The sequence below is a fragment of the Brienomyrus brachyistius genome, chromosome 1 (genome assembly GCF_023856365.1).
Source record: "Brienomyrus brachyistius isolate T26 chromosome 1, BBRACH_0.4, whole genome shotgun sequence".
NCBI lineage: Eukaryota > Metazoa > Chordata > Actinopteri > Osteoglossiformes > Mormyridae > Brienomyrus > Brienomyrus brachyistius.
Genome location: NC_064533.1, coordinates 2,392,201 through 2,411,178, shown reverse-complemented (window position 1 = coordinate 2,411,178; position 18,978 = coordinate 2,392,201). Strand labels below are relative to the sequence as shown.

General features: G+C 47.2%; 1 protein-coding gene across 2 annotated transcripts; it reads right to left on the bottom strand.

The window, feature by feature from the left end:
• Positions 1 to 626: 626 nt before the first annotated feature.
• Positions 627 to 12,758, bottom strand: LOC125704239 (cAMP-dependent protein kinase type II-beta regulatory subunit-like). 2 transcript variants are annotated; one of them, XM_048969641.1, is made up of 11 exons: positions 12,270 to 12,758; positions 7,982 to 8,017; positions 6,312 to 6,364; positions 4,216 to 4,299; positions 3,574 to 3,680; positions 3,317 to 3,470; positions 2,940 to 3,041; positions 2,772 to 2,846; positions 2,534 to 2,602; positions 2,106 to 2,241; positions 627 to 1,464 (listed from the first exon to the last, which is right to left on the bottom strand). In XM_048969641.1, the coding sequence occupies exons 1-11, from the start codon at positions 12,532 to 12,534 to the stop codon at positions 1,331 to 1,333; spliced, it is 1,215 nt and encodes a 404-aa protein (XP_048825598.1). In that variant the 5' UTR covers positions 12,535 to 12,758; the 3' UTR covers positions 627 to 1,330. The 2 variants fall into 2 exon arrangements, with proteins under 2 accessions (XP_048825598.1, XP_048825609.1); XM_048969652.1 differs by lacking the exon at positions 12,270 to 12,758 and adding an exon at positions 11,995 to 12,259.
• Positions 12,759 to 18,978: the final 6,220 nt, after the last annotated feature.

Below are 18,978 nucleotides of genomic sequence, written 5' to 3'. Positions count from 1 at the left end.
GTATTATTCCAAAAAAGCAGAAAACACACTTATATCATTTATAAGAAATATAAAGTCCATGCCCTCATACATAAACACACTGGTGAGCCCACCCATCACTTAATAAACACTGGACAAAATGAACAATGGAAGCAGCAGTAATACTGGGTTTTGGGGTTGGACTGGAGGTATTAAACTCTGAACTTCGTGGGGGGGGAAGTAAGCGAAATACTGTCCTGTAAAAGAATTACATGAGCACACACAGACCTTTCAGTCACCCGTCTATAGACAGGGGCGATTCTAGGGTTTTTTTAAGGTGAGGGGTATAAAAGGAGCCATAATTCTTACAGAGGCACCATATGTATCATTAGCCAATGATATGTTTTGAATAACTGAGTGACAGAGGAAGGAGCACTCGAGAGCCAATCAGCTTTCAGCTGGGACCAGTGCCTCTGTAGCCCCACCCCTGTATACACACCTGGCCTTCATTACAGTGCATCTTAATACATATTCCATTCATGGTTAAATTTTTATATTAAATGAAATTCAAGTATTTCATGTGTGTAATGTGACATGAAGGATCTGTCACAAAAGCCTGAATTCAGGCCGTAATCATTCAGGGAAAATGTAAAGCTCTTTTCAATCTGTTGGAATTATCCTCTGTGACGTTTTTTTTTTTTTTATGTCAAAGACTGTAAAGCTTTACGCTGAGAGATAACAGAGATTCACCTCCGCAGTCACCAGAATGTGTGGAGACACGTCACCTCAAGCTCGTCATGAACCTGTCCACCTCACAGGTCTTGGCCTAAAATCTGTGCAAAACTGCGGCAGTCGCAATATCAGGACGCGTCAGCACACTGGCATGAGAGGTCATAGCCCTGTCAGGATAGTCAGCAAGATGAGAAATGAAATGGAGAAGAAATAGCAGGACGATACCGCAGGTAGCCTTGCTAAAACGTGGTCTTTATGCGATTAGTGTTATCAGAGGAGGATTTAAACAGACTGCATTTATCCAAAGACTAACAAAGTCACACGTGAAAATTCATGAAAACAACAGCAGGGAAATTAAGAAAGTCAAAAATGGGCATGAAACCAGTAAAATAATAACTCTACCATTTCCCCAAGATAACTTTTTTAAAGCCTCCCCACATGAAATGTGGCAGTATATTAATGTGTTTTTTTTTTTCAAAAGACCTACATCGCTACCATTTACATAATGTTTCACATTTCTGAAAGCATACAAATGAACAGGAGTTACGGGAACGGCCGGCACGAGAACAAGCTGATGGCACTGGGGAGCCTGCTCAGCTTCTCCCCCCAGGGGGCACAAACGTTCGCTCCCGCAGATCCCTCACGCCTCCCGATCCTCGACGTCAGACTGGCTCCCGAAGAGGGCCGCCAGCTGTTCCTCGTAGTTGGCGATGTTCCGCTTCATGATGTTCATACAAGGACCCAGAAGCCTTTCAAAGGCTTGGACGTCCATAACTGTCAAGAGCAAGGAAAACAGGGTCTTAATGGGCTAATAAGGAGGTTAAAACACATTATAGCACAGATTAATCCACTTTGGATAACTATACACAAGAGCTTATAAGGATCCACAAAACAGCACCGAAAAGGTATACTGATCACACAGACATGGACGTGCTCATCAGTGCAGCTGAAATATAAAAATACTACACTGGAAGTAGTACAAGTGCCAGTCTTATTTAGAGTATCGGAACCAGAATTCACTTAACTGGCCAGGTACATCTGCATGTACTATGAATTTGCTCTGGCGGTACTAGAGCATACATTCACAGAAAACACAGAACATCAGTTAAGAAAAATTGTATAAGGAGAAATAAGACGCTGTAATGAAATAGTGCAAACAGTGCAAAGCTGTACAATTACTACCGATAAATATAAACTTAAAGGGAACAGAGATATAGTGAAATATAAAAATATACGATGCCCAGTAAAAGAGAGAGATGAAATGGATGTACAAAATCGCATGCAGAGTCAGTCGGGGAGGGAGTATGAAGCACACTTTGAAGTTTAAACTTTTACTCCTAGATCTCCATTGTAAATCTTCATTGAACCCTACAATCCGCCGAGTGTCTTCTGGGAAGCTAGGAGAGAGTCGCTACCTAAGCACTTGACGCTTCCCACAGCATAAGCTGAAGCTGCCCTTGGCTTGTTTGTGACCAGTGCCAGTTCCCCAAAGTACTGTCCTCTTGAGCACATGGCAATTTCCACCTCTCCGTTCTCCAGGTCCTTCTTCGACTGCGAGTGGCAAAAATAAGTATCACACAAAACACCTCGGCTTCACACCCCGAGAGCACCAGCTGTTATGCCAAGGCCAAGCTTAGATCTTCACGCAAACCCAAGCTGGGTCATAAGGGTTCCTGGTGAACCACAGTTTCAGATTTCTCAGAATATACCAGAAAATCGGGACTCAATCCGAAGCTGAATTCAAATTCAAGGCCTTGTGCTTGTTACCCGGAGGTCAGCGGAAGGCCATTCGGCCATGAAGTTACGCTACACAGGCAGATACCAGCAAGGTGATCTCACTTACCCGGCTTCTTCTCATGGTGATCCTAACCTGCCCAGATTCTACAATGTAAAAGCAATCGGCCATGTCACCCTGAAATGAGCAGAACGGGAGTCGTGTGATACACCCACGTGACCCAGCTCCCTAAATCTCATGGTCGGGGTACGTTTCAACTTTCAGGCATATTGGACAAGTAAATTCTGCAGGCAGCAGTTTGCATTTTTAATATCAATAAAATGCAGAAATCATTTGTTTTGTTTACCTGTGCAATAATTTGCTCTCCATCGCTGTAAACTTTAGAAGACAGTACATCTACGACTTTCATTCTCTCCGAGGGCTGCAACGCGGAGGCATAACATGTAATTAAATGTCTCCTCTCGTAAGGGAGAAAACAGAGAGACCCAAGAGAGGAACAGAGAAGAAAACTAACTTCAAGTGACTTGAGCAACGGAAGTGTCTCAATAAAGGCTTCGTACATTCTCCGCTTCTTGGCGTTGTTCTTCACGATTATTCTCCGAAACGTTAGTCGGTCCTGCGGAGCAAAAAGCAAGTATGTCATCTTTTAAATTGGGAAGAGAGAACACTGAAGAAACGCTGCACCACTCTGCAATTTGATTAAGTTTTTATATTGTGAATTTCAGTCTATTGAAACAGCAATTAGCATCTGGCCACTGAACATTTCCTTCATCATATCTCCAGCAGAGGGAGCTATATCCAACTGTTATTATTTATCATAATATAAGGGGGGCAGACCATTCAATGCATGATAAAACACATTAAATTGCTGTTCACAAGCTGACCACTGACCAAGCACCAGAGGGCTCCTGCTGAGGTGGCAATGATGGTGGCGGCCCTGGGGGTGTTGTACATCAACGCCAGCTCCCCAAAACTCCCACGGCTGTTGTATGAGCCCACCAACCTCTCAGAACCATCAGTCTTAACGTAGATGTCAAACATCCCTCTGAAAAGGACGCCACACAAACTCAACAGCAGATTGAGAAGAGTGGCCGCAGACACAGAAAACATCACATTAATGGCCACATTCAAGCATGGCGTCGACTAACCTTTCAATGACATAGAAGTTATCGCCATCGTCGTCTTGCTCAATGACGTGCTCTCCTATCTCCACAGGCTTCTCGAACATGGCGTCCAGGACCTGAGACATCTGCTCCTGTTGCGATCCCACAGAAACACAAAGCAGAAGCAGGTTATAGCAGCTTTAAGTTGGTTCATTTACCAGTGTCCACATTACTCCGTTGAAACTTCTATCAACAAACTAAAGAGATGCTGAAAGATCAGAAGATGATGTGACTCCAACCTATAAAGGAGTCTGACCTCTAAAGCATAAAGACACTGAGATTATGCAGATAACCTGACCTTTAAAAAGAGTGAAGATGTGCATTGGACTTAAGTCTTGAGATCTGAAGCTGAAGATAAACCTTTGGTATGGACAGTGACTCAATGACCATTGACCTACTGAGCATAAACCTTCTCTTCTTTTAGGCAATTTTCATTATCATTACCGCTTTAACCTACATTACTAGGTCTCAAAACAGGTCTCAGAATTAGCCATCAATCTGACAGTATGGCTACCAAATGCAAGACACCAACAAACAATTCAAATAAGCACCGTATTCTGTAAACACTAGGCGAATGCCACCATTCTAAATTATGTTCAAATTACTCGTCCATATCACACATCTTACCGGGTCCAGGTTTTTGAATAAAAGAATATCCCTGCATGCCTCTTGTAGTCGCTGCCTCTGCTCGTCTGTTTTGGGATAGGTAATCTGAAAAGAAAAGCTGAACATCAAGAGACTGACCTGTGAAGTGTGTCGCAAAAAACACTGCAAGCTACATTTCCCAAGATACCAATAAGCATAGTTTACAAGGGTGAACAACCCCCCTTCCATAGGAAAACCCTGCTGCGTGAGAGCTTACCCTGCTGCGTGAGAGCTTACCTTGCTGTGTGAGAAGTTATCCTACTGCATGAGAGTTTACCCTGCTGCATGAGCTTACCTTGCTGCATGAGAGCTGACCCTGCTGCGTGAGAGCTTACCCTGCTGCGTGAGAGCTTACCTTGCTGTGTGAGAAGTTATCCTGCTGCATGAGAGTTTACCCTGCTGCATGAGAGCTTATCTTGCTGCATGAGAGCTTACCCTGCTGCGTGAGAGCTTATACTGCTGCATGAGAGCTTACCCTGCTGCATGAGAGCTTATCCTGCTGCATGAGAGCACCTTGCTGCATGAGAGCTGACCCTGCTGAGTGAGAGCTTATCCTGCTGAGTGAGAGCTTATCCTGCTGTATGAGAGCTTACCCTGTGACTCAAAGCTTACTCTGTTGCATGAGAGCTTATCCTGCTGAGAGCTTATCCTGCTGTATAAGAGCTTACCCTGTGACTCAAAGCTTACTCTGTTGCATGAGAGCTTATCCTGCTGAATGAGAGCGTATCCTGCTGCATGAGAGCTTACCCTGCTGCATGAGAGCTTATCCTACTGCATGAGAGCTTACCCTGCTGCATGAGAGCGTATCCTGTTGTATGAGAGCTTACCCTGTGACTCAAAGCTTACTCTGTTGCATGAGAGCTTATCCTGCTGAGTGAGAGCTGACCCTGCTGCGTGAGAGCTTATCCTGTGACTCAAAGCTTACCCTGCTGCATGAGAGCTTATCCTGCTGAGTGAGAGCTTACCCTGCTGCGTGAGAGCTTACCCTGTGACTCAAAGCTTACCCTGCTGCATGAGAGCTTATCCTACTGCATGAGAGCTTACCCTGCTGCTTGAGAGCATATCCTGCTGCATGAAAGCGTACCCTGCTGCATGAGAGCTTACCCTGCTGCATGAGAGCTTACCCTGCTGCATGAGAGCACCTTGCTGCATGAGAGCTTACCCTGCTGTGTGAGAACTTACCCTGCTGCATGAGAGCTTACCCTGCTGCGTGAGAACTTACCCTGCTGCATGAGAGCTTACCTTACTGCATGAGAGCTTACCCTGTGACTCAAAGCTTACTCTGTTGCATGAGAGCTTACCCTGCTACATGAGAGCTCACTCTGCTGAATGAGAGCTTATCCTGCTACATAAGAGCTTATCCTGCTGCATGAGAGCTTACCCTGCCACTGAAAGTTTACTCTGTTGCACGAGAGCTTATCCTGCTGCGTGAGAGCTTACCCTGCTGTGTGAGAGCTTACTCTGCTGCATAAGAGCTTATCCTGCTGCGTGAGCGCTTACCCTGCTGCATGAGAGCTTACCCAGCTGCGTGAGGGTTTACCTTGCTGCGTGAGAGCTTACCCTGCTGCGTGAGAGCTGACCCTGCTGCATAAGGGCTTACCCTGCTGCATGAGAGCACCTTGCTGCATGAGAGCTTACCCTGCTGCGTGAGGGCTTACCCTGCTTCACGAGGGCTTACCCGGCTGCGTGAGAGCTTACCCTGCTACCTGAGAGCTTACCCTGCTGTGTGAGGGCTTACCCTGCTGCGTGAGAGCTTACCCTGCTGTGTGAGAGCTTACCCTGCTGCGTGAGGGCTTACCCTGCTGCGTGAGGGCTTACCCTGCTGCGTGAGGGCTTACCCTGCTTCATGAGGGCTTACCCTGCTGCGTGAGAGCTTACCCTGCTGTGTGAGAGCTTACCCTGCTGCGTGAGGGCTTACCCTACTGCGTGAGGGCTTACCCTGCTGCGTGAGAGCTTACCCTGCTGCGTGAGGGCTTACCCTGCTGCGTGAGGGCTTACCCTGCTGCATGAGAGCTTACCCTGCTGCGTGAGGGCTTACCCTGCTGCATGAGAGCTTACCCTGCTGCATGAGGGCTTACCCTTGGCTCTTTGTCTTCCTCATCATCGTCGGGATTGAAGGCTTCTGCACACACTGCAAGACACAGATCCCACCACCTTTCAGATAAAATCTGGCAAGTTCTGCAACTAATGCGTACAGTTTCTGAATTCTTCTGCAGCTGAATTTGTCCCAGTGTACAGACTTAGGTCTCCTGGTGATATAAGCAGTTTATGAGTTGGCAATGCAGGCCTGCTGGTTACATATGAAAGCAGTTTTCGGGTTGTCAATGCAGGCCTGCTGGTTACATATGAAAGCCACTTGGGAAACATTTAGCTACAGTATACATGGAAAATGTACCTACAGCCTGCTGACTCCATCATGTTACACTCACCGAAAAGTTTTGTTTCATAAGATAAATATTCACAATTATTTATTTATCAGATGCTTTTATCCAGAGCAACATCCAGGTAAGGATGAGAGAGCAGGGCCATACAGTCCCTGAAGCAACTGGGGGTTCAAGGCTTCGCTCAGGGGCCCAATGATGACATCACTCTGCCAGCCACTAAAACTATAAGAGCCAAAGTTAACTAAAAATCATACATTTGCTTTGGTTCCTTATTGAAATCCTAAACCAAATGCCACACTGAGATACATGACAACAAGCAGAGGAATTTATATTATGCTTCCTGTATGAACCCTTTCCCAGTCAGTGAGTGTGCAGAGCTGCTTGGGTGCCACACATTCTGCAGGCGTCCTTTCCATCGCTCACGCCTTCTCATGCCTGCTCCTGTCCGAGGCCCCTCCTCCGCTTCATCTGTCCCACTTCCCTGCTTGAAGGCTCGGGTCCTAAGTTATTATAACAGCCTCTGAACTCCTGTCTAGCTCTGTGATGCTCTAAGCCGGTGTCTATCAGCTGCTCTTCGGGGACCCAGGGTCCCTCCATGTTTTTGCTCCCTCCGAATTCCCTGCCAGACTTGAGGGGTCTGTAGGTCCCTGAGGGCCGGACTGAGAAACGCGGCTTTAAACCATCGACCTGTGCAATTCCCAGATCCTCTGTAACGAGCATGAGGTCAGACTGGCAGGAGTGCACTAACAGAATAATTTAATCTAAAACATTATGATGAAAGTAAAGGACATGCTACCCTGCGAAATTCTCCGGTGGAAATAATTTTATTTGTTTTTTTTTAACTAGTGTTTTCCTGGAAAACATACAGGAACAGGAAACGCTCATGTCCCAGTTCAGGCACGATAAAGGCAAAATTTGTGGATACTATACAGCTGTGTGAGGAAAAGAGAAAAAGGAACAATCTTCCTGGTCTAGAAAAATAGCTGAAGAAGACAAAGAAGACCGTCCCCCTCATGTGACAGAGCCTCCGGTGCGGATTGGGCAGCCGCTTCCCGGTGAATGGTACTCCCTCATTCAGAGTGTGGCGCCATCCACTGGTCATGTGACTAAAAACAAACACGCAGAGGCTCAGCGGCCAGCTGCCACTTCCGCGACCAAACCAGCCAATCACGTCTCACTTCTCCGTCCATAACAACCGCGAGGAGGACATCTCACGAATGCCAGCTATGTGCTGCGTTACGACTTTGTTGTCCGTTTAATTCTCCCTGCAGGGGCATTAACGTGGACGCTGAGGTAAATGCGGGCTTCATAGCTGTGGGGGGGACGGGGGGGGGGGAGGGGAGTAAAGCTGACCCACTGCTCACCTGAAGCTCTTCTGTTAAATCTGTTGATCACTGGAGCTGAAATGAAAAAAATGAAACAGGTTTCAGCAATCATAAAAGGCCCATCCTCTTCCACAGACATGGGCTGAGGCATCACTGTTTTAGGAAACTTATTCACTGCATAGCTGCTGAACAGTTCCAGGCTCACTCTTTACAGCACTTTGCTCCATATGTAATTGTCTCATAAAATATAATCAATTACATGCAATGGCAGTACAGCGATTCTTGTCGGTGGCATAATTTTTAAACCTTATTCAGATGTAGTCAATGCACTTTGATATTCACAAATCACAGTATATAAACAATAAAAGGACTTTATGCAATTCCTGACTGCAGATCAGATGAAGGATTTCATACTAGTGACTTAGCAGGCAGTGAGTCTGGAACCCAGCCCAGACGGTGCCACCATGGACAGAATGCCAGTGCTTCGCCTGGCACCCATGGACACTACGGGCAACTTTAGGGACACCTAAATGCATATTGTAGGACTGTGTGAAGACACTCTACACACATAGAGAGCAGCAGTGGGCCTCAAACCTGCAGCCCTGTAACTGTGTGGCCGATTTGCACCGTAATACATTTCTTATTATCCATGCTACAAGAACAGGCATGTTTGGCTAGCAGTGATGCACGTAAAGCGCACATGAATCCTTTGAAGCCTACAAAGAAAAAACTGACAGCTTCCTTCGACCTAATAAAACACCTCAGCGGTGAAACAAATCATCCATATGAAAAACAAGAGACCGGGGCCTTATTTGTACGTTTCTCCGACCAGCTCGTTGCGGCTGCGTCAGACGTGCTTAAGGCTGGTTTTCAGGCTGACTGCAGCTTGAGCAGGCTGGGTTTCCGGAAACAATGGCCCACTCGGGCTCACTGGACCCACACTGTCTGCATGACATTTACTTCAAACTGCCCGCTCGCATGTCATTACACGAACACATTTAACAACCGTTATTTTAGCCACTTAGCAAATGTGTTTACTGATTTCCGTGACATGTCACTACAGCAAAATTACTAACGAATCCACACACCATTATTTATGTTACCAGAAAGGAGAAATAAATGAATAACTGTGAGTCTGTAACATGAGGGAGGCAATAATACAATCTAATCTACTCTCGAAGGCTATTGATCCAGTATGCAACATCCCTTTTGTAAAACACAAGCCCACGATCATACTAACTAGTTCCACTACCTACCTTCTTTGGATTTCACAAAAAAAAGTGCTAAATATATTTACATATATGTTTGGACTTTTCACAATTATATTTTATTCATATGTAATATTTAATTATGAAATTTCATTTTGCTTATGTAAACTCTGGCAATTGTGTCAGGTCTTGCATCACGTGACTGCATGTCATATGCTTCATATCACATGACTACCCAGGAGCGAAGATTAATATGATTTCAATTTAGTCAGTGGACAAAGCTTTAAATGTAATTGGACTGCAGTGGAAGGAGATAGACATGACAAATCTAGGTATTACATTATTGCATTATATTATTTATATGTCCTGTGATAGATTAGCATTCCTCTCAGGATGGTACCTTAACTTTTTCTTGGGACACAAACAAGGCTGACCGCGACCCTGGGATACACACAATGCAGACCGCAACCCAGGGATACACAGAATGCAGACCGCTACCCAGGGATATGCACAATGCTGATCGCGACCCTGGGACACGCACAATGCAGACCGCTACCCTGGGACACGCACAATGCAGACCACTACCCAGGGATATGCACAATGCTGATCGCGACCCTGGGACATGCACAATGCAGACCGCAACCCTGGAACACGCACAATGCAAACCACGACCCAAGGATACGCACAAGGCTGACTGCAACCCTGAGATACACACAATGCAAACCGCGACTCAAGGATACACACAAGGCTGACCGCGACCCTGGGATACACACAATGCAGATCGCAACCTTGGGACACGCACAATGCAGACCGCGACTCAAGGATACACACAAGGCTGACCGCGACCCTGGGATACACACAATGCAGACCGCGACCCTGGGACACACACAAGGCAGACCGCGACTCAGAGATACGCACAATGCAGACCGCGACCCTGGGATACGCACAATGCAGACCGCTACCCAGAGATACGCACAATGCAGACCGCAACCTTGGGACACGCACAATGCAGACCGCGACCCAGAGATACGCACAATGCAGACCGCGACCCTGGGATACACACAATGCAGACCCCGACTCAGAGATACGCACAATGCAGACCGCGACCCTGGGATACGCACAATGCAGACCGCAACCTTGGGACACGCACAATGCTTGGATGCAGCAGTCTGTCGCTGATGGAGCTGCTCAGTGCTGACAGTGTGTCCTGTAATGGGTGGGAGACGTCCTCCAACAGGGAATGAAGCTCAGCCAACGTTCTCCTGACGCTCAGCACCTCCACTGAGTCAAGGGGAACATCCCAAGTCAGAGTTTAAGTGTTTGTTTGACATAGATCTAATTTTAATTCAGTGCCTTTTAAAGGTCAGACCTAACAGAAAGATTTTAAAATTTACAATACATTTGATAAAGTAGCTTTTGAGAACAGTACTGAAGTAAACTATGTGTCCAAACAGCCCACCAAACGAACCTCAACTTTCCCCTATAACAGTGACCTGGAGATCCTGCTGGGTCTTAATATCCATTTGGGGGGTGGCCTCATATAATCAGGGCAGAAGCCCTCAGTCTGGTCTAGGGATGTGGTGTCTGAATGGGTTTCCTTGAGTAACCCAGAACCATGCAGTTAGGTGATGCCCACTGTGTATGACAGTGTACCCTGGAATAAACTGACACCCCAGCCGGGGCGCCCCCTGCTGCATGTCCCAGGCTTCCTGGGTCAGGCCCCAAACTCACCACGACTCTCTACTGGATAATCAGTTATGAAAAATGGACGGAATATTTCTAGTCATCTAAAGAATCATTGAATAACAACTGTAGCTGGAATCCAAACAGCAGCAGTATTACTTCTTAAACATCCATTAACCGGAATTAATTTAGCAAAAGTTCCTCTTATGCCCCACAAAAAAAGTATTGCTGTCCTTATTTTTGCCATTTGATGTGCCACCCTTTGATCAAGTTACCCAGCCACAAGGTGGCTATGGAAAGAATTTCAAACTGAAGACCTGCTTGAGAACAGACCTCATTGCTCTCCCAATGAGCAAGGTGGTAGGAATTAATTGCTTCAGTAAGCATGCAGCTCAATAAAACTGTCATTTTACGCGAAATAATAATAAAATATATTATATAAGCAAAAATAAATACAACACCATATGTCTAAAGTTATTCTGAGCGTTTTGATGCTTTACTATGACGGTGAAAATATCTGGAGTGGGATAACATAAACAGCACCTCCCCCAAACACCCAGGCGTCCCAGGAGACCCCGGTCCCTGTCCCTAATACAGCAATGGGCCAGAGCCACGCTGGATAAAGTCACGTGGACATCCGCCGTATCACCCAGTACATTTGGTCACTCTGCAGAGAGCAGATTCAGCGGCAGCAGCAGAAACGCTGGACAGCTCCAGGGCGCCTACGGCTGTCACGTGACAGTCTGCCATTTCTTTCTTTATTTATTTATTTATTTGTTTGCGGAGCGAATTTATCCTGATCAAGTTTCATCAGCCTACATTCCTGAAAATGCGTTTTCATTTGCTTACTCCCTCTTGACACTCACCATTACATTGCTATCTACAGCCACCCTCTCTGTATATCCATACACTGCATCTTCTCTTTAATTTCATGAATAATGAACCTCACATGTAGATACACACATAAATGCGCTGGGTTGTTTGTCGTAAAGTGCAATGGTGACAACAGGCCTAACATATACGGCCTGCTTTCATTCAATTCTTCTTTTTCAGTTACTTTAAATAGTTACACATTATTATAATTAGGAAACGAAAATGCAAACTGTCGCTCCATTTGTAGGATCTAATGCGTAAATATACGAGGCATTTTAATACACTTACGGGTGTTTTGTGGATCATGTTGCATTTTCTTCATGTGGTCAGGCGAGAAAAAAAAAGACTATACAAGGCGCATCCTATTCATAAAGAAATAATTTGTTTCACGTCTCCTTTGACGTTCTGGGAAAATGCGGAATCATGGGCGCCAGCTTCATTACGTTTTGATCGCACGTTCCTCGGCTCCTTAGCCAAGGATAGCCAGCTCACTGAGCCGGGTATCAAATTAGCAAATCAATATCAGCTATCGATATAAGTTATGATTTTAGGTAATCTGTTACCTACGAATTCTTCGTCGTCGTCGTCCTCATCCTCCCCGTTTTCCGAGTCGATCTGCATGGCTTCCTCGATAAAGTTGACAGCCTTTCCATGCCTAGCGGCCGGGTTCTGCTCGTTGCCGAAGGCGGCGCCGGCGCTCTGACTTTCCTTCAGATTAGTGAAATACTGCAGCGCGAACTCCAGCAGATCCCTCGGCTGCTTCCTCAGCACTTCAACTGTAAAGCTCTGCAACAGCTCCGTCAGTCCTTCGGGGATTTCTATACTCATTCCTATTGTCAGTCTCCGGGAGGAATCAGAACAAAACGCAGTTTGTGATTGAATAACGTGACTGTTTTTGAAGAATGGCTATAAAAGCTAAGGTATTGAGGGGGATAAAAAAAATGTAAAATAAAAGATACGATTTGGCGGCGTTACAGACGTGGCCTCATTCCCATAGACACCGCAGAATGGGAATATTCCGCCTTCTCGCTACTATGTCGCTACTGAATGAAAATGGCAGGGCGAAATGTAGCATCCTTTGCTGCTGGCGCTAGGAAACCCACGCATGTGACCCAGGGAAACCATGGCAACCGACCATTCAGGGATTGCGTATGCGATCCGCCGCAAAAGAAAAGGGGGAGGAAAGAAACGCGCACTGGCCAAACTGCGCCTTCGCAGTACAGTTGTGGCACAGCGGCGGCGGAATCTGCCACAGGCTTGCAGGCGGCTCATCGTAACAGCGCGAAATCACCCCAGCATGCAGGAATTCGTTCAAGGAGAAGTACATAACACACTATTTCTCAAATAACAGTTGCAGGGTCTGCTATTTGATGACCATTGTGAAATGCATTTGCATACATTTTAGGGTATAAGCACGGCTATCACAGATTCTCAAGAACGGCACGGGAGAAGCAAACGCTTGTGTTTTGTGGTAAGGACAAATGTCCTTCATTTACGGCGAGTCCCTGGCCTATTTCCTTAGGAAATCTATTTTAATGGAAATCTAAATACAGTAATTGACCCCCATAGAACTAAATTAAGTCCAAAACTAGGTTGACACATGAACATCTTTACTTTGAAGTGGGAAAAAAAATCCAATTAAAATCATTTCTGACAGCGATTATCTGATTTTCAAATATATATACTGATATACAGAAGTAGGGGATGCCATTAAGGTCATTCAATGGGAATTCATAAATTTGACATTTTAATAACAGCTCGCTGCTATTCGACAGGCTTAAATGGGAAGGAAATCTGAGTCTCCGGTTGGGATCAGTTACTCTTTACCTGATACTTTCTCATGCATTAGAAAAGAAATATTATTTATCAAAATATACATACATATATATATATATGTGTGTGTGTGTGTCTGTCTGTCTGTGTGTCTGTGTTGATGTCTGTAAGTGTAAGTAGAGCTTTATTGGCATCCCAACAATACACAATAAGTATACAGTGAGACGAAATATCGTTCTCCATCACCATAAGTGCGACATAAAACACACAAGACAGATCACAATGAGGGTGAGAGGGGTGATCATTTACACTACACCTATATACATATATTTATCTAAATGAACCATCCATCCATCCATTATCTTAACCACTGAATCCGCACTGGGGTTGCGGGGGGTCCAGAGCCTATCCCAGGACCAACAGGCGCAGGTGGGAACCACACCTGGGCAGGTGCCAGCACACCGCAGCTAAATGAACATACAGTACAATATATATAGATACACCAGAGACACAGTACAACCATTCAGCATTTTAGTGGTAATATATTGCAGAACAAAGAAGACAATAGACCAGGACTGAATAGAAAGACAGCAATGACATGGAGAATATGTCCATTTGTGTGTGTGTGTGTGTGTGTGTGTGTGTGTGTATGTGTGTGTAAATGTCAGCCCCAGCCCCTCTGTAGACCTGGCCATTTGGCACAGTCTTCTTGCTAATGCAGGTAGTGCAGTCACCTCTTTTATTTTCATGATGATTATTATCATAGTTGTTTATAATACCATCCATCCATCCATCCATCCATCCATCCATCCATCCATCCATCATCTTCCGCTTAATCCGGGGTCGGGTCGCGGGGGCAGCAGTCTCAGCAGGGAGACCCAGACTTCCCTCTCCCCAGCCACTTCATCCAGCTCCTCTGGGGGGATCCCGAGGCGTTCCCAGGCCAACAGAGAGACATAGTCTCTCCAGTGTGTCCTGGGTCTTCCCCGGGGTCTCCTCCCAGTGGGACATGCCCGGAATACCTCCCCAGGGAGGCGTCCCGGAGGCATCCTGATCAGATGCCTGAGCCACCTCATCTGGCTCCTCTCGATGCGGAGGAGCAGCGGCTCTACTCTGAGTCCCTCCCGAATGACTGAGCTCCTCACCCTATATCTAAGGGAGAGCCCAGCCACCCTGCGGAGGAAACTCATTTCGGCCGCTTGTACCCGCGATCTCGTTCTTTCGGTCACTACCCAAAGCTCATGACCATAGGTGAGGGTAGGAACGTAGATCGACTGGTAAATCGAGAGCTTCGCCTTTTGGCTCAGCTCTCTCTTCACCATGACATTCCATGCTGACGCCGCACCGATCCGCCTGTCGATCTCCCGTTCCATCGTTCCCCCACTCGTGAACAAGATCCCGAGATACTTAAACTCCTCCACTTGGGGGTGGACCCCATCCCCAACCCGGAGAGAGCATTCTACCCTTTTCCGGCTGAGAACCATGGTCTCGGATTTGGAGATGCTGATTCTCATCCCAGCCGCTTCACACTCGGCTGCGAACTGTCCCAGTGAGAGCTGAAGGTCACGGCTCGATGAGGCCAACAGAACCACATCATCTGCAAAAAGCAGAGACCTAATCCTGAGGTCACCGAACCGGACACCCTCAACGCCCTGGCTGCGCCTAGAAATTCTGTCCATAAAAGCTATGAACAGAATCGGTGACAAAGGGCAGCCCTGACGGAGTCCAACCCTCACCGGAAACAAGTCCGACTTATTGCCGCCCATGCGGACCAAGCTCTGACACTGGTCCTACAGGGACCGAACTGCCATTAAAAGGAAGCCCGGTACCCCATACTCCCGGAGCACCCCCCACAGGACTCCCCGAGGGACACGGTCGAATGCCTTCTCCAAGTCCACAAAACACATGTAGACTGGTCGGGCAAACTCCCATGAACTCTCCAAGACCCTGTTGAGAGTATAGAGCTGGTCCACTGTTCCACGCAGGGACGGATTACGGACCGGGCCAGCAGGGCCGCTGCCCAGGGGCCCTTGGGGTGCAGAGGGCCCGTGGGGCCCCTAGCCCAAAACAATTTGCAACGCTTATCAACAATGTATTTTCGTTTGTCTATTTTAGAGAGCCTCCATTCTTTGATCCTCTGCCTACAAGGGCCTCTGACCCTATAGGGAGGGCGTTTGGCTGCCAAGGGCCCTTGAATTGTGGTGGTGGTGGTGGTGGTGGGGGGGGAAACGCGAACGTTTCGCCCAGGGGCCCACACAACCCATAATCCGTCCCTGGTTCCACGGCCAGGGCGAAAACCACACTGCTCCTCCTGAATCCGAGGTTCGACAATCCGGTGGACCCTCCTCTCCAGGACCCCCGAATAGACCTTGCCAGGGAGGCTGAGGAGTGTGATCCCCCTGTAGTTGGAGCACACCCTCCGGTCCCCCTTCTTAAAGAGGGGGACCACCACCCCGGTCTGCCAGTCTAGAGGCACTGCACCCGATGTCCACGCGATGCCGCAGATGCGTGTCAACCAGGACAGCCCCGCAGAATCCAGAGCCTTGAGGAACTCTGGGCGAATCTCATCCACCCCCGGGGCCCGGCCACCGAGGAGCTTTTTGACCACCTCAGCGACCTCCACCCCAGAGATAGGCGAGTCCACCCCCAAGTCCCCACAGTCTGCTTCCATGTCGGAAGGCGTGTACGGTGGGATCCAAAAAGGGTGGGTATTCTGAACTGCCGTTTGCCGCATAAGCGTAAACAACAGTCAGGACCCGTCCTCCCACCCGAAGGCGAAAGGATGCTACCCTCTCATCTACTGCGGTAAACCCCAATGTACAGGCACCCAGCCTGGGGGCAATAAGTATGCCCACGCCCGCTCAGCGCCTCTCCCCGTGGGCAACTCCAGAGTGGAAAAGGGTCCAACCCCCGTAAAGGAGACTGGTTCCAGAGCCCAAGCCGTGCGTCGAGGTGAGTCCGACTATATCTAGCCGGAACTTCACAACCTCGCGCACCAGCTCAGGCTCCTTCCCCATCAGAGAGGTGATATTCCATGTCCCTAGAGCTAGCTTCTGCAGCCGAGGATCGGACTGCCAAGGTCCCTGCCTTTGGCCGCCGCCCAGATCACATCGCACCCGACCCCTATGGCCCCTCTCATGGGTGGAGAGCCCATTGGAGGAGGGACCCACGTGCCTTGTTCGGGCTGTGCCCGACCAGGCCCCATGGGTGTAGGCCTGGACACCAGGCGCTCGCCATCGAGCCCCACCCCCGGGCCTGGCTCCGGGGGGGGGCCCAGTGACCAGCGTCCGGGCAAGGGAAGCCATGAGTCCAAAATTGTATTCTTCATGAGGGGTCTTCTGAGCCGCACTTCGTCTGGTTCCTCACCCAGGACCTGTTTGCCTTGGGTGACCCTACCAGGGGCATAAAGCCCCAGACAACATAGCTCCTGAGATCACTGGAACACGCAAACCCCTCCACCACGATAAGGTGCCGGCTCCAGGAGAGGTGTTGATAATACTTTTTTAAAAATATTTCTTTAAAATGTGCCTGTGTTGTATATTTTTCTTTACTTCAGTATATATTACATCGTGGTTGCTGTAAAACTGGACAAAAAGTTAATCAATGAATCAATATGCTTCCAAAGAGCAATCAGGGATTCCAGCCTGACATCTGCCACAGGCCACAGGTATCTTTACTGAGACATTCAAGCACTCATGTATCACCTAACACACTTAAACAAAACTTATGCAGAAATCCCTCAACCAAGGCGTTATGTTTATTTAAGAAGGTTTTTAATTTATTTTGCTTTAATTCGCAGTGTTGATGCTTCCGGGACTGACAGGGACTGCTGGCAATGCTATTTACCGTCCAGTCCTCTCATCACATTTACATTTACATTGTGCATGATTGCGTATTTTGCAGAGAACCCAGGGGGCGCTCCAGAGCGATGGGCCAATCAAAACAAGGAGAATTCCATGAATATCGATACATGAAAAACATGCTGCGTGCCAGCTGTAGGACGACCACACGCGCTGTTGGGTATGGATTCACCCCGAGACCCTGGCCGAGACGAGCGATCATAAGATGAATTGATTTATTCATTTACACCCCGTTTAAAGTGATGATGGGCGGCTATTTTAATTTTGTCGCCAAAATACCACATTTAGATTTGGTCGGTTTGCGGTACTCGAATGGTGAACGTGTTTGTAAGTGAAGGCTGTGCCCATTCAGAAGCAGATTTGCAGCGTGTGGCATGGAGTCGCATTAACTTATTTCCAGGACACTTTCCAAGAATGAGTCCTGAAATAAATCAGAAGGCTTGTTTTAAAAAGAGGTTAATAAAACATAGTAGGTGGCAATTAACATGAGCATTTAATTTTCTAGGCTATGTCAACATATATTAATATCAACACCTATAATAAGTTGCGTCATTGCCAAATCAAGCCACATGGGCGGCGCCAAAGATTTTATTTTGCTGGTGCTATGGGGCTGCTTGACTTTTCAATGAAGGTGCTCTGAAACTTTGGGTTAGGGTTTCCCCTTAATGTGCCGATCGCCACAGTATATTTTCTACTGCAACACCACCAACACAAGTACCAGCCACCTGCATGTCCTCTCTCATCACATCCATAAACCTCCCCTTAGGCCTTCCTCTTTTCCTCCAGCCTGGCAGCTCTATCCTCAGCATCCTTCGATCAACATTTGCAGTATCTCTCCTCTGTGGATACAGAGAGTAAAAAATATTCTTTTAAAATAATCTGCGAAATTTCCAGAAAGTGAGAGAGCCTCTAATCACTTTTGTTAATATTGTTTAAATAACCGACATATACTTTTTATGAATTGTCTATTGGACCAGACCAGTGCAAAGGGAGTGGGGGGGATTTCCAGTTCGCTTAGCCTGAATTATTTAATGTGAACCTGTGCGTGAGCTTTAAATGTACTGAGTGCCTTTTTTTAACCTTTGAGCACCTGCGCCTCAACCTGTCTCTGTACAACCCTGTTTTGGACAATGGCTGACGGCCCCAAAACGACATCATGATTGTGTAAAGTTATCCAAGTGAGGTTTCTTCGACGAAATGCTGCCACCTTCCGTCAAATGTGGGCAACTGCACAGTGCCAGTGAAATCACGAACCGAAGCTTTAATAAAACATACAAGTGCAAACGCATCAGTAAAAGGACGAATGTAATTCCACATAAACACCGCTGATGTCTTCCAAACACAGACACGTACGGAGATTTGAGCAGATATATGCAAAACACAGGTTATATATGCAATTTACGAAAGGAGATATGTGCAAATATTTGCATATTAATACGCAGAATGCTCCTTGAGTATTTCACCACTGGAATTATGAAATTAAACTGCAGGGAGGCGTTGCGATCATGTGTTACAGCTACGATGCGTGCAGAAAGGGCCGATCATGAGCCCATCCTCCGGCACTGACATCACGGCTCCGCCGTCCCTCCCCTCCCCCTCTTTCTATCCTCCCCCTAAAGTAGTTTTCCTGCCTCGCACT